At 39.8% G+C, this 16,618-nt stretch overlaps 1 protein-coding gene across 7 annotated transcripts in view; it reads right to left on the reverse strand.

Annotated features, from left to right (window-relative positions):
- Positions 1-1,839: 1,839 nt before the first annotated feature.
- SEC11A (SEC11 homolog A, signal peptidase complex subunit) overlaps positions 1,840-16,618 on the reverse strand; it is a 55,672-nt gene continuing 40,893 nt past the window's right edge. For 5 of the 7 annotated variants that reach the window (XM_007470564.1, XM_007470566.1, XM_007470570.1 and 2 more), the window contains 3 exons: positions 9,564-9,683; positions 2,554-2,611; positions 1,840-2,370 (listed from right to left, as the gene is read on the reverse strand). In XM_007470564.1, coding sequence (XP_007470626.1) covers positions 2,320-2,370; positions 2,554-2,611; positions 9,564-9,683 — 229 coding nt within the window. In that variant the 3' untranslated portion in view covers positions 1,840-2,319. Of the gene's footprint in view, positions 2,371-2,553; positions 2,612-9,008; positions 9,047-9,563; positions 9,684-16,618 lie in introns of all 7 variants that reach the window. The other 2 variants (XM_007470567.1, XM_007470568.1) reach the window with 2 other exon arrangements.

A 16,618-nucleotide genomic window follows, 5' to 3' on the forward strand; every position in this document is an offset into this window, starting at 1 on the left:
TATGTTCTCATCTGAAGTTTTATCAATTCTCATCCTCTTCCATTCCCTTCACTCACAATGGTTAAACCCTACTAACTTCCCACTTGCCCTGTGAAATCTCAAACAGCTTATAATTCCATTAAAACACCAAATTAAACATCTCTGGCATTTCTTACATTTCCAAAGAGCTCTGAAATACATTATATTTACTGGGACTTCCTGGCGGGCCAGTGGTTAAGACTCCGCACTTCCACTGCACGGGCACAGGTTCAATCCCTGGTTGGGAACTAAGATCCCACAAGCCGCTTGGCATGGCCGGAAAAAAAAAAAAACCCCCACAAAAACCACATTATATTTACTAATAAAATCTCCCAGTTTTAAGTCTTATGTTTTAGCACTAGACAATATAACAACTGGGAACACAGTACCTGTCTCCACAAATAATCTTTTTATTTTGGGCTATTAGAGTGATTGAAATATTTTTAAATGATCTGGTTACTTTTCAGAGAATTTAGCTGTTGCTTCAAACTAGAGCAACCAGCAAAGGAGGAAAAACAGTAATTTTACAAAACTGGGTGTGAAAATATGCAAGTGAAGAAAATATTAACATTTCTCTCCCAACCAGTGTAACAGGAGGAGAAATCTGGACAGCGGAAGATAGAAGCACAAGGATGTTTACCCTCTGGCAACTAGGATCACAAAGAACTTTGGGATCCCAACTTTTGCCAACAGAACACACACTGCTTCTCTCGCAGAGAAGTCTCTGAAAGGCTGGTACAAAAACAGCCAGGGCACCACTTAGGCTGAACAATTAACCCCGTCATCTGCAGGTTACTAGGAGGGAAAAATGGAGGAAGCAGCAATTTTCGGCCACACATGGAGGTGGGAGAGGGGCGGGGGGGGGGGGGCCCGCGCTTTATTTCAGCACTCTCCTTGGCTCATGAGAAAACATAAGCATGATACAGGCCTCAAAGACAGGTTCAAGAAGCACCTGTCAGCAATAATTTGCCAAATTTCATACTCTGTTGATATCATTAAGAGCCCATATCCAAAGTTTGAAGGCTAAAGCCTGGATAATGGATTTAGGATGGCCCATCTCTACAGGGGAGGGTTTCAAAAGATTAACTGTCCCTATTCTCATTCCATTAGCATTAAAGTACAGGCTGATTTCCACCTCAGATGAACAAGTAATAGAAACCATTCATTTAGCCCAACATTTTGCTTACTTTGAGATTTCACACTAATACAAAAAGAGAACAGAAAGGATTAAGATTATTTTGTGCTTTAAACACATTGAGTTACCCCATGCTCCCTATTTCCCTGTCTCAATATTAAAAGAAAAGCACAGGTGGGCTTTGCCTTTACTACTTTAAACCTTCCCTTCTTAAAGTCTGCATTAGAGAAAAGTCAGTCACCTACAAGAACAGGTTCAGGCAAATTAGAGTCTAAAAGAAAACAAGTAGCACACTTGCCCTCCAGCACCTTCCTCATGCCTTCCCAGATGCTAATACTCACTACCATCTTGTAGAAAGAGTTGAGAACGTCTCAAGTGTAGAAAAGGTTATAAGTCTACAGCAAAGTGAGATTTTCTGAACCTCTTGGCAACCAGCTGGGTTTATATACATCTGAGACCCCCCTAATGAAGAGTCAATTTTATGACTAAGATTTCTTACAAATATCAACGGCTACTTTTGCTTCACAAAAACAAAAACAAAACAAACAAAAACCAGTTGTCAGTATTAGGACAACCTTCTTGGCTGAAGAATTGTTCCCATCAAAGCCTCTATCTCCCCAAGGGCGCTACGAACCAGCACAGGAAAGCAAATATCAAAAGCTTTCCCAACAAACACAAGTCAGGGATAAGGGGTTTCGATATGCAAAGTCTTTTATTTAAAATTTTGAAAAGTTAAGACGACGACCACCTCAGTATATGCCATTCCCATTATAAGGAGGAATGACAGTTTCAAACTCGTGCAGAGCTGCATTTTCATTTACAGAACTCTGTAGGCACTTTAGAAGTGAAGCTTGGCTTCAAAATACAAACACTGGGGGCTTTGGCTCAACCTTTTAATATAAAAAATTCACTGATGTACAAAAATGCGAAAGTGTGACAATGACAACTTATGAAATTCTGTGATTGAAAGTCCCCTCGAGTGCACGCTGTGGTGCACATGCACCCGCCCACACGCACTCTGGTGTGGAAACATAAACTAATGCAAACCAGTGCTACCAAGAAGCGCCAACATGTGTTCTCCATTCCACCAACCACAGATTGATATCTACTCCAAACATTCAGGAACAAAAAGTACAGAATCTTCCAGGAACAGCAAGGCAGACTTCTTACTCACGATGGACCAGCACAAATAAACCCAGCAAAAATAGTACTGCATACTAGAAAACAAACACAGAACCACAAGTCAGGGAAGTTTTTAAAAGTTCACAAATCCTCAGATTAACAAACTGGCCTTTGTGACTATGATAAATCACCAAACTATCCAACTGGTCTTCCATCTTTTAACTGTAATCCATTTAACGGTTTCCAGAATTAATGAAACATATAGTACAGGATCTTACCTTAAATTTAGGATAGTCATTCATGAGGATCGTCACAATCCCAATGTAAGGAACGAATCTAAACAAACAAACAAAAAACTGATCATCACAGAACTTTCTAAGTAGCTGTTATCATTTACTGAACATTCTCAATATCTTCCATAGAATACTAATTTTCAGCTCCCAAAATCCATTTGTATATACTGTCCTATTAGACACTTTCAACAGCCCATGTGATAGGGAAGTTAGGGGTATAGCCATTTTATAGATGAGGAAACAGTTGCTCATGCGCAAGGTACATGGTGGAACCAATACCAGATCTGAGGTCTCTGACCTCTAGTTGGTGACTCAAATGCCACCTGCTGATTCAGTGTTAGGGGTTGGGTTTGTTGTTATAACCTGTGGAGAGTTGTCAATCTAGTTGGGGAGACAAGGCAAACACAGCCAGAACATTACAAGGTACTTCATGTTAAGTGTCCAAAAAGTGAGTGTACAGCTCTATTATAGTACTTAAGATTTCACCACCCTCTCATTTTTTAACCACCTGTAATCTGGCTTTGGCTCTCTTAATCCTGAAACAACTTCTAGAACAGTTTAAATCACTGTATGCATAAGACCAGTCTCAGCTCCTACCTTCCTTTTCATCTCTGCAGCACTTGACTTTGATGACCAGAAACATGCCCTTGAAATCTTTCTCCTTGGTTTCTGTAACATACCAGTCTTTTTCTCTACCTACCTCTTGGCTGCTACACCTTTGCTTTTTCACTAGCTCTTGCTTTCCTCTTGTCCCTAAAGTCTGTCCCCTCAAACTAGGTAAAACCACTTGTTAAATAATCTCATATCACTTCATATATTTCCTTTGAAGTCTTCATCATGAGTTTAATTACAGAATTAGTTGCCCTACTAGTTGGATAGTGTCTGTCTCCCCTACTAGACTCTAAGCTCTATAAAGGCAGAAACAGTGCCAATCTCTTCTCCACTGTATCTTCAAGGCCAAACTTGACACTTGGCACATAGCAGGCATCCAGTAAATACTGCCTGATTGAATGCTGGAATATCCAGGCCTCTTCTTTTCTCTTTCTCTTGGGGATCTCACTTCCTCCCCGGACTTCAATTCTCCCCGCAAAACAAAAGACTCTTCAACATCATAAGAATTCAGGGTAGAGAGAGATGTGGGAGGAAATAGCAGTTAGAAATATAAAACTTGCTTCTTTCTCTTCCTCTTCTACTGTAGGATTCCAGAGTGGACTGGGTGATACCATCCTAGAACCTGTCCTAGAGAAGGGAGGTTGACCTTTGCATACTTTAAAATATCCCAGATACTTTTATTCAGGGCACCCACAACCTTTGCACACACCGAAGGTACCCAAACAGAAATTACCTCCTATATAACACCTCTAACCATCAGAGGCTTTGGCAATCTTGAAAAACAGAAGCTTTGTCTTTGGTGCATTTTACTTCCTTTTAAGAGCTCCTCTTACTTCCCGTCTCCTGTCCTCACCCCATCCTGCCCCTCTCCCTCTGGCAGCACTACCCAGACTCATCTCTCTCTCCCCATCCCCAAACTCCCATTCGCATAAGTTGATGTTTCTTAAAACCTACACCTCCATCGTGAGAATCACTTGGACGGCTCATTAAAAATGCAGATTGCGGGGCTTCCCTGGTGGCGCAGTGGTTGAGAGTCCACTTGCTGATGCAGGGGACACGGGTTCATGCCCCAGTCCGGGAAGATCCCACATGCTGCGGAGCGGCTGGGCCCGTGAGCCATGGCTGCTGAGCCTGCACGTCTGGAGCCTGTGCTCCGCAACAGGAGAGGCCACAACAGTGAGAGGCCCATGTACCGCAAAAAACCCCAATAAAGATGTTAAAAAAAAAAAAAAAAAAAAAAGCAGATTGCAGACTTGCCCGGTGGCATAGTGGTTAAGAATCCACCTGCCAATGCAGGGGACACGGGTTTGAGCCCTGGGCCAGGAAGATCCCACACGCTGCAGAGCAACTAAGCCTGTGCGCTACAACTACTGAACCTGCGCTCTAGTGCCCGCGAGACACAACTACTGAAGCCCACACTCCTAGAGGCCATGCTCCTCAACAAGACAAGCCACCACAAAGAGAAGCCCGTGCACCGCAACGAAGAGTAGTCCCCGCTTGCTGCAACTAGAGAAAGCCTGCGTGCAGCAACGAAGACCTAACGCAGCCAAAAATAAATAAATAAATAATTTTAAAAAAAAGTGCAGATTGCTCTATCTTCCCAGATTTATTGAGTCAGAGCACCTCTGGAAGGTCGGGCCCAAATGACGCTTCTGCACATTAAAGTACAAGAAGCACAGTTCTAGCAAGCAAGATGTATGGAACAGGCATGTGGTGACAAATCATATCCCCCTTTAGGGCCCATGCTTTATTTTCAACCCCTGGGACCTCTAAGAGCTGAAAAGTAACAGTCACTACAGAATGGACTAGCTAAGCTCTAGGAGGGTGGATAAAGGTTTTCTATATTTTTAATACACCTATTTTTTCTTTTTAATGCAACAACTCTATTTCTTTTGTCTCACTTATAACATCTTCATAAAAGCAACAGTTTCCAGTCTTTCAGAAGGAAAATCGTCTAAATTTAAGAACATAAAGGCAAATGCCTTATAGTAAAATGCAGATTAAAAGCTATAAAAGCATCTGTGACTTCTATTAAAACAACATCAGCGGCTTCCCTGGTGGCACAGTGGTTAAGAATCCGCCTGCCAATGCAGGGGGACACGGGTTCAAGCCCTGGTCTGGGAAGATCCCACATGCCGCGGAGCAACTAAGCCCGTATGCCACAACTACTGAGCCTGTGCTCTAGAGCCCACAAGACACAACTACTGAGCCTGTGTGCCACAACTACTGAAGCCCGCGCTCCGCAACAAGAGAAGCCACCGCAGTGAGAAGCCTGCGCACTGCAACGAAGAGTAGCCCCTGCTCACCGCAACTAGAGAAGGCCCAACATAGCAATGAAGACCCAACGCAGCCAAAATTAAGAAAATAAAATAAAAATCTAAAAAAAAATTTTTTTAAATAAATAAAACAACATCAGACTGCTAATTCTGGCCTGATGATCAATCAGCAGCCATGCTCATGGGTAGAGACTTTGACTGTTACCTCCATACAATGATATCTATACTCAAAGAACCACAATGATCACACAGTCTGCTTATGGGTTGTCCATGGAAACATCCCCCCCCCGCCCCCCGCCAAGGTGGTTTTTCCTTGCCCACTGTAAGTGTGAAATAGAAGCAACTTTATCTTTAGGAGTAACAGAAGGAAAACATAAGGTTGCCAGAATATGACAGGCAGTCCAAAGTCAAACAAAAGATTTAATTACCTATATTACTGTTTTCCTTCATGGACACAGACAGTCAAGAGTTGCTAATCAAGTGCATAATGCTGCTATCATCAGTCATCTTAAATTCAAATCAGTTGCACTTTCTTCCTACTGAGTTCAGATAAACTCTGCTAAAGCAGAGTTGATAATAAGCAGAGGTTTAAAATAAGTAAAACAAATGCCATCCACAAAGCCAACCTCAACACCAGCCTGTGGCAAGGCAACATCTAGAAGGTACAGTAGGGGTAAATACGTGTCCCTGGGAGTTCTTGGGATCAAAGGTGCTGCCAAGAAAGGAGCCTCAGAAGGAAGAACTATCTGCTGATGCTCTGGGTGAAAATAATCTGTCAGATGTCAAAAGGGATCTATGACTGGGAAGTTTGGACCCCAGTAGCTGCCTTAAAAAGGACCATTGTTTCTATCCTGGAACAGTCTGTTTCAAGCTAAGTAAAAAGTACATTTTAAAAGACTCCTCCAGGACTTCCCTGGTGGTCCAGTGGCTAAGACTCCATGCTCCCAATGCAGGGGGCCTGGGTTCGATCCCTGGTCAGGGAACTGGATGCCACATGCATGCTGCAACTAAGAGTTCGAATGCCACAACTGAAGATCCCGCACGTGGCAACAAAGATCCTGTGTGCCACAACTAAGACCAGACGCAGACAAAAATAAATAAATAAATAAATAAATAAATAAATAAAAGCCTCCTCCATAAAACTGATTTCAGTCAACAGAGAGCTCAATTACTCTGCTCCTTCATTTTTATTCTTCTTTTCGCTGACAATATTTCTCTATTCCCTCATCTTCTGCCAGGCTTCCATCCTCTTTTCCTGTTGCTTTCTACTCATCTTTGACTAACAGGTTCTCTTGTGTTTTTCAACCTGAATTTAGAAAGAATCACCCCTATTCTTACTTGGTTCAGTATTAGTTTCACCTTCTAAAAGTGTTTTATTACATGCTATAACATGAATGAACCTTGAAAACATGAGGCTAGGTGAAAGAAGCCGGACATATTGTAAGACCACATATTGTAAGATTCTGTTTATATAAAATGTCCAGAACAGGCAATCCATAGAGACAGGAAGTAGATTAGTGGTTGCCAGGGGCTGCAGGGAGAAGGGGATGAGGAGTGACTGCAAATCAGTACCAAGTTCTCTTTTTGGGGTGAGGAAATGTTCTGGAATTAAACAGTGGTGATGGTTTTACAACTTTGTGAATATAATAAAACTCGCTGTACTGTACACTTTAAAAGGGTAAATTTTATATCCTAATATATGTGAATTATATTTCAATAAAAAATTGTTTAAACTTGTTTTTATTTAGGGCTTTAGGCTTCAGTATAAAATTTTTTAGTGTGCAGCTGTTTGAAAAAAAAAAATTCCAAGGTTTGGGTACAGTCTGACTCTGAAATATAGTTTAGCATTTTATAAACACAATTTTCACAAAAGGAGGTGATGTGCCTCATTATGTGTCAAGGTAAGTGGTGACATAATCAACGGAAAGTGAATTTGTACAGTTAAGATTCTGTGCTCCTGCTGTTCATGTCCCAGATGTTTATACTTCATGGAAAGTTATTTAATTAAGAGAGTACCAGACTATAACACTTTTTTAATGAACAGCCAGAAAAAGGCCTATAACTTTCAATGCTGGGATTTTAGAAATAACACTGTACATAGTTTGGGACTTTAAAAAACTTCTTTAGAAAAGACAAGTTACTTGAGTAAAAGAAAGCCTGGTTCCTCCACCCTTCCATAGGATGATGCATTTTTTTACCCAAACAGGGGGCCAGAATGAGCAGACAGAGCTGCACTAAACACCTAAGAATCAAGATCCAGATAAAGGGACCCTCTGGGAGGAGTACAAATAAAACTGTACAGCAAAATTTGTCCAAAGCCTTAAAATATGCTTATGTTTCACCAGGTCATTCCACGTATAAGAATTTACTGTGAAGAAATGATTGGGCAGAGGCACTGAGATATATGTAACAGGGATGCTCATCATAACACTGCTCACAATCAAAGGAATCTGACAATAGGAGATTTTGGCTAAATAAAAATATGGTCTTTGCACACAGTAGAGTAGCATACAGATTTGAAAATGATGATATGGAAATAAATTTTTTGATTTATAGATACTAATAACACTGGAGGATAAAAAAGAGGTTATAAGCAGTGTGACCACTCTCTCCCCGTACACAAAATGTGTTTATGTATACACACTTATACATTAAGATCTGCATCTTTACACATACCGGCTAAAAGAACACAAACCAAAAAATTAAATATTTATGGAGGAACTGAAAGGAAAGAAGTGACTCTGCTTTTTGATGACTGTCAATCCTTATGTTTCTACAAGAATCTGTACATTTGCAATTAAAGGAAAAGCAAAAAGACTCTAAGAGGCTGATATTAGCAGCACCTTGGGAACTGAGGGAAATGGGGACTATCACTTCTCAGAAGCACTGATAATCTAATTTGAATTATAAAAGTATGTTTAGCTCCATCATAGGCAATCAAGTTCCCTTGAACTGGAGGTGTGCACAAAAAACCAGGTCTGCTGAAGACAAAACACATTGGTGCTTTTTCTGATCCGATCTCTCTGGCCCCAAACTGAACATCTCTTCTGCTGTAACTGAGGCAGCTTTTACTTAATAACTTGAATTTATTTTTTTATGGGAACACAGTTCCTCAGTTCCACTGTTCCACTGTTCACTAGTGGAATCACTGAATCCACAGTGTCTGTTCTAGGTTAGAAGGAGCAGGTGTTCTGACAGTGGATAAGAGTGCCATGTAGCATCTAAAGAGTGAGAACAAGCAGCTACCCATCTCAGAAGTGTTATACCAGTAATTTTGCTATGATGGTTAAAAGGGTGGGCTCTGGAGTCAGCCAGCCACTTACTATCATCAGTGTGACCTTAGATAAACAACCTAACATGTCTGTGTTTCCTCATCTGTAGAATGGAAATATTAGGGTTGTTCTGAGGTTAAAATGAGGTAATACTTGTAAACAAAGCACTTAGAATGAGTCTCTGGCACAGAGTAAGCCCTAATAAATGTGAGTTATTGTTAATAGTATTAATAACATGAAGGTAGTAATAATCCCATACTTCCTCATACCAGTAACTTACAATTCCTGTCCTTCACTGATCTGTTCTCCTGATAAAATCTGAAATAAACAGGCTTAATATAACTTTTAAATTTCATTTGACCTCAATAATTTCAAAACTAGAAATAAAACAATATGGAATAAATCAACATGATGAAATTAATCTAGATGAACACTTTAAGTTGCTGACTCAGTAAACACTTAAGAAATGTAAGTTTCAAGAAGCAGGATTAATACCGCTCTGGATCCCCAGAGCTTAGCACAGTATTAGACATCAGACTACATGGAAGGTGCCCAGTAACATTTCTGAAATGAATTAAACAGACAAATGAATTTTTTAAATTGGCACTCTAATTCATCCTCATCACTAATATTCTGTTCTTTTATAGCACCCCATATCCTCCCTTCTGGAGCAGTAAACCTGAAGTTTCATATGCAATTTAAGAAGCATATACTTTTTCAAAGGACACAAGGTGATTTGGCCAAACCAGGACCAAACCATTATATTCAATTGTGTATGATCAGACAATATGATCGAGAGAGCCAATGTTTCAGTAAATCTCCCCTCTATACTTACCCCCTCGCTCTCCCCACGACATCTTTTTTCTCTAGCCAATGTTGTCCTTGTTTATAGAGGCCTCGGTCATCAACCGCATTATTATCTCCTTTGGTCAAAAACTTGATATGTCCATTTTGCCTTAAAAGAGTAAGGGAAACCCAAGTCACCAAATACCTTCATGCCATTTGAAAGTACAAAATTTGTTCATGTTAACTGAAAATTCCTGTGGAACTGTGGCATTTTATCATCATTCCCAATATCAAAATAATTATTTATTTAGCTAAAAGGATGTTCATAGCTATATTGTTTACAATAAGAAAAAACTGGAAGCAAACAAAGTCTAACAGAAGTTGAAATCTATGCAAGCATTAAGGTCGGTGATACAGAAGAAAATTTAATGACATCAGAAGATCATACAAATTTTATTAAGTGAAAAAATATTACAAAATAGCATGTATAGTATAATATCATTTTCATATTAAAATAAACACAAACCACCAATATTTTGGAAATACAAAGCACAAAGGAACACATTAAACTACTTCGTTTGGATATAATCTTCCAAACGAAGACTGTGGGAAACTACAGAATGACCCAGTTTCTTCAACCAATAAATTGCAAGGGACAAAGAAAGTTAGAGAAGGAATTTACAGATTTAAATAAAAGACATTATAAAGCCATATCAACCAACTGCAACTGAGGACCTTCTTTGAATCTGGATTCAAACAAATTGTTAAAAAAAGTTAAGACACAATTGGAAATTTGAACAAAGATTGGAAACTTAATGATACAAAGGAATGATCATTTTTTTAGGTGTAAGAATGTTAATTACAGTTATACTCTTTAAAAGCTCACTGGTTATGTTTTATAGCTATTTATTGAAATATTTACATATGATACCACATGATATCTAGGATTTGATTCAAAGTAATACAGGCAGGAGAAGGGGAAGAGGTGGTAATGTAGGCAGAATTGGCTATAGATTAATAATTATTGGAACTAGGTGACTGATATATGGAAGTTCATTATACTGTTTTGTCTACTTCTGTGCATGTTAGAAATTCTCCATATGAAAAAAAAAGTAAAAAAGAAAAATATTAAACAAGGTCTAAAATGATAGACCAAGGTGTAAACAGCAGCTATCTATGGCTTTTTTTTAGCTGGCTTTTAGCTTTTCATTTTTTTTCTCCAACAAACATGCACTACTTTTACAAGCCAGGGTCTACAGAAACATCATCCTACTCGATCAGATAATTATTAATTTAATTCTACTAAGGAACCATGAGGCTTCAAGTAATCTTAAAACTTAACTGAAAGCAAAGTGCATTCTACAGTTGATAAAGACTATCTTAAAAAATTAACTCAAGGGCTTCCCTGGTGGTGCAGTGGTTGAGAGTCCGCCTGCTGATGCAGGGGACACGGGTTCGTGCCCTGGTCCGGGAAGATCCCACGTGCCATGGAGCGGCTAGGCCCGTGAGCCATGGCCACTGAGCCTGCGCGTCCAGAGCCTGTGCTCCGCAATGGGAGAGGCCACAACAGTGAGAGATGTGCGTACCGCAAAAAAAAAAAAAAGAATTAACTCAAGTGAGTTTGGGTTAACAGCTACACTAGAAAGAAGAAAAATAGCTTTAACTCCTACTGACTAATATCCACTTAGATTCTAAGCCAGAAACTGGCTCACTAGACACTAAATCATCTGCAGATAAAACTAAATTGGGAGGTGCTGCAACACCAAAAACAGTCAAGTGCAAACAGTCTCATTAAAAATGAGATTCCAATTAGAAAAAATGCAAATATATACAGAGAAAAATAATCTGTAGCTGACAACTCAGTAAGTGAAAGAATGTTTGAAAAATCCTGGAGGGTAAAAGAGGACAGGTGCCAAGGGGGGGCTAGCTGCAGAGTGAAAGTCAGGAGCAGCAGGAAGAACAGTCCATTCAACCAGGAAATAACACCAGGAAAAGAGGCAGAAAAGTAAAGTATGAGGAAAGAAAAGCTGGGAAATGGGAAATGCCCCAGGAAAGGAAAGGGATGCTACGAGAGATGAGCTATTCCCAAAGACTAATTTGTCAACAAAACAAACAAACACAATTCCCCCCCCCCCGGGATGTAATCAGGACCCACTATAGCTGTTTGAAAAAGTACAGGTTTCCTTCATCTACTTAATAGTGCAAGAGGGCTTCCCTGGTGGCGCAGTGGTTGAGAATCTGCCTGCCAATGCAGGGGACACGGGTTCGAGCCCTGGTCTGGGAAGATCCCACATGTCGCGGAGCAACTAGGCCCGAGAGCCACAACTACCGAGCCTGCGTGTCTGGAGCCTGTGCTCCGCAACAAGAGAAGCCGCGATAGTGAGGCCCATGAACCACGATGAAGAGTGGCCCCTGCTTGCCCCAACTAGAGAAAGCCCTCGCACAGAAATGAAGACCCAACACAGCCAAAAATAATCAATTAATTAATTTTTAAAAATTAAAAAAAAATAGTGCAAGAAATATTCTCTGGTGGCAACCAGCTCCTATTAAGCCTACTATGAAGACCTATTCTAGCACTTCACAACCCACGAGCACCGAATCCTGATTGACAACACTTTATATGGGACTTTTCCCTCGCTTGCATAGGGACCAAATATTTAGTATTATCTATCTCCAAGGAGTTCAAAGCACTTAAAACTCAACCATTACAATACTGTGATGTTAGGAGGGAGGAAATAATTTAGATAAGATAAAGTAAGACCCCAAGAGCCAAATGGGTGCAAAATAATGTATCTATCTGCACAGAAAAAGCAAAGCAAAGGACTAAGTCACCCCAATGGAGAATTCTCCTTCTAAATACTTGATCACATGCCAGTATTCAATATTATCAAATTATAATACTACCTATAGGCTGAACTTACTAAATACATATTAGAGTAGGCTATAAAATAAGATAAAGTAAGAGTTTATATGTGGGAAAAATGTTAAGTATTACGAATTGCTGACTAACAGGCTAATACGAGGAGCTACCCACGAAAATTAAGTCAACTGATAAACATTTAATAGCTATCTCACCTTTTAAATTAAAAAACAAACTTCACTATCTCTGCTTTCCTAACTCGTCCATTTTGGAAGAAAATGGAAACCAAGAAATAGGCAACGGGAGAGAAGGATTCAAAGAAGATGTTTTTTTGCTGTTTGCCACAGTACATATAACCTTACCTGTATGCATATCTCATAGCTCTCCTTTTTTTACTTAATTAAAAATACAGTATTAACTATAATCAGTGCAGGAGGTGGTTAAGTCTTTTTTTTTTTTTTTTAAAAAAAAACAATGCCAGGGGGTAGGGATAAATTTGGGATTAACAGATACACACTACTACGTATAAAATAGATAAACAACAAGGACCTACAGTATAGCACAGGGAACTATATTTAATATCTTGTAACACGTTTAGTTTAAAAAAACAAATAAAATAATTTTTAAAAAGATAAAATGATTAAGGGATAACACAATCTCCAAACAAAAACTCCAATGCCAACCACTTTCTCACAATTTCCTATTGTCCCCAAATATCGGAAATTACTTAATGTTTCTGTAAAGGGAATTTTTCCTGAGCTCAGTAGTGCGTTAGAGAGAAGCCCTTGATAACGTGCACTTTCCATTGCCTAGTCAGATAGTTCAGGACACAAAATTAGTCTCATGTGGATAACAGGCAGGACTAGATGAACTACACTGGGCACAAAGAACAGATTCAAATTCATGGACCTAGTACCATCATATTAAGTAGTACTTGGCAAGGTCAGCTTTTAGTTCAGGAATTCTTTGCGTATGTGGTAATACCAGGTATATTCTACCATATGCTCATGAGATAATCATGTTACAAAATAGTACTGAGGACAAAGCTGACTCCAAGTTTCTGGGAAACAACTGAGGCAAACATCTCATTGTTTAGGTTATGTGCTGCTTGGAGGGCAGATATTCTACAGCTGGAGAAGATGGGAAAAAGTCGAGTATGGATTTTTCCAGATAGTTGCAGAAATAAGTTCTGATGTCATATCAGAGCTTTTCCCAGGTAGCTGAAGTCGTGCCCACAAACCTTGCCTGCCACAGTCATGGTGATGGAGAGCCAGTCAACGCAATGCCGTGCAGCTGACAGGGTCTTGGTGCTCCAGCGTGGTGTCAGGCCTGAGCCTCTGAGGTGGGAGAACCAAGTTCAGGACACTGGACCACCAGAGACCTCCCAGCCCCACGTAATATCAATCAGCAAGAGCTCTCCCAGAGACCTCCATCTCAACGCTAAGACCCAGCTCCACCCAACGGCCAGCAAACTCCAGTGCTGGATGCCCCATGCCAAACAACTAGCAGGACAGGAACACAGCCCCATCCATTAGCAGAGAGGCTGCCTAAAATCATACTAAGTTCACAGACACCCCAAAACACACCACTGGATGTGGCCCTGTCCACCAGAAAGACAAGATCCAGCCCCACCCACCAAAACACAGGCACCTGTCCCCTCCACCAGGAAGCCTACACAAGCCACTGAACCAACCTTACCCACTGGGGGCAGACACCAAAAACAACGGGAACTATGAACCTACAGCCTGCGAAAAGGAGACCCCAAACACAGTAAGTTAAACAAAATGAGAAGACAGAGAAATATGCAGCAGACAAAGGAGCAAGGTAAAAACCCACCAAAACAAACGAATGAAGAGGAAATAGGCAGTCTACCTGATAAAGAATTCAGAGAAATGATAGTAAAGATGATCCAAAATCTTGGAAATAGAATGAAGAAAATATAAGAAACATTTAGAAGGACCTAGAAGAACTAAAGAGCAAACAAACAATGATGAACAACACAATAAATGAAATAAAAAATTCTCTAGAAGGAATCAATAGCAGAATAACTGAGGCAGAAGAACAGACAAGTGACCTGGAAGATAAAATAGTGGAAATAACTACCACAGAGCAGAATAAAGAAAAAGGAATGAAAAGAATTGAGGACAGTCTCAGAGACCTCAAACATTAATTGCACCAACATTCGAATTATAGGGGGTCCCAGAAGAAGAAGAAAAAAGAAAGGGTCTGAGAAAATATTTAAAGAGATTATAGTTGAAAACATCCCTAACATGGGAGAGGAAACAGTCAATCAAGTCCAGGAAGTGCAGAGAGTCCCATAAATAAAACTTTTAGAGGAAAACATAGGCAGAACACGCTATGACATAAACCACAGCAAGATCTTTTTTGACTCACCTCCTAGAGTTAGGGAAATAAAAACAAAAATAAATAAGTGGGACCTAATGAAACTTAAAAGCTTTTGCACAGCAAAGGAAACCATAAGCAAGACGAAAAGACAACCCTCAGAATGGGAGAACATATTTGCAAACAAAGCAACTGACAAAGAAGTAATCTCCAAAATATACAAGCAGCTCATGCAGCTCAGTACCAAAAAAACAAACAGCCCAATCCAAAAATGGGCAGAAGACCTAAATAGACATTTCTCCAAAGAAGATATACAGACTGCCGACAAACACATGAAAGGATGTTCAACATCACTAATCATTAGAGAAATGCAAATCAAAACTACAATGAGGTATCACCTCACACCGGTCAGAATGGCCATCATCAAAAAATCTACAAACAATAAATGCTGGAGAGGGTGTGGAGAAAAGGGAGCTCTCTTGCACTGTTGGTGGGAATGTATATTGATGCAGCCACTATGGAGAATAGTACGGAGGTTCCTTAAAAAACTAAAAATAGAACTACCATATGACCCAGCAATCCCACTACTGGGCATATACCCTGAGAAAACCATAATTCAAAAAGAGCCATGTACCCCAATGTTCATTGCAGCTCTATTTACAATAGCCAGGACATGGAAGCAACCTAAGTGTCCATCGACAGATGAATGGATAGAGAAGATGTGGCACATATATACAAAAGAATATTACTCAGCCATAAAAAGAAACGAAATTGAGTTATTTGTAGTGAGGTGGATGGACCTAGAGTCTGTCATACAGAGTGAAGTAAGTCAGAAAGAGAAAAACAAATACCGTATGCTAACACATATATATGGAACCAAAAAATAAAAAATAAAATGGTTCTGATGAAGCTAGGGGCAGGACAGGAATAAAGATGCAGACACAGAGAATGGACTTGAGGACACGGGGATGGGGAAGGGTAAGCTGGGATGAAGTGAGAGAGTAGCACTGACATATATACACTACCAAATGTAAAATAGATAGCTAGGGGGAAGCAGCTGCATAGCACAGGGAGATCAGCTCAGTGCTTTGTGACCACCTATAGGGATGGGATAGGGAGGGTGGGAGGGAGGTGCAAGAGGGAGGGGATATGGGGATATATGTATACATATAGGTGATTCACTTTGTTATACAGCAAAAACTAACACAACATTGTAAAGCAATTATACTCCAATAAAGATGTTAAAAAAAAAAAAAAAAAGGTAGTATTGAGCAGATCCCAGTGTTGCACAGGGAGGAAAACGTGTTTATAAGACAAAAAGAGAATGACCCCAAACTTAACATTTTGTCTCTGGATGCTAGGATTACAGGCAATTTTGTATTTTCCAATTTCACACAGCATCATGTGTAAGAATAATAATGTAATAAGAATGTTCATAAGATGGAGATTCAATATATGAAAAAAAAGTTTTATGTTATATTTACAAACTTACATAAGAAGCAGATGGAACTTTTAATCTGAGGGCCTAGGGTTCAAGTCCCTGTCCAGGTTCAAACAAACAAACAAACAAACAAACAAATAAATAAATAAATAAAATTTATCAGAAAAAAGAGTAGGGCTTCCCTGGTGGCGCAGTGGTTGAGAATTTGCCTGCCAATGCAGGGGACACAGGTTTGAGCCCTGGTCTGGGAAGATCCCACACAGCCAAAAATAAATAAATTACTTAACTAACAAATTTATATTAAAAAAAAAGTAGATGGAGAAGGAGGAATGAGACAAGAGAGAGGTTAGCTGAACAATTCCTACCTCTATTTTTTTTTTTTTCTACCTCTATTCTTAAAGCTCAGGATTTCATTTCTTAAAACAAGGTTCAGATGACAGAAACGTGTTAACAGTGCAAA

The sequence above is a fragment of the Lipotes vexillifer genome, unplaced genomic scaffold (assembly GCF_000442215.2).
Source record: "Lipotes vexillifer unplaced genomic scaffold, Lipotes_vexillifer_v1.1 scaffold412, whole genome shotgun sequence".
Lineage (NCBI taxonomy): Eukaryota > Metazoa > Chordata > Mammalia > Artiodactyla > Lipotidae > Lipotes > Lipotes vexillifer.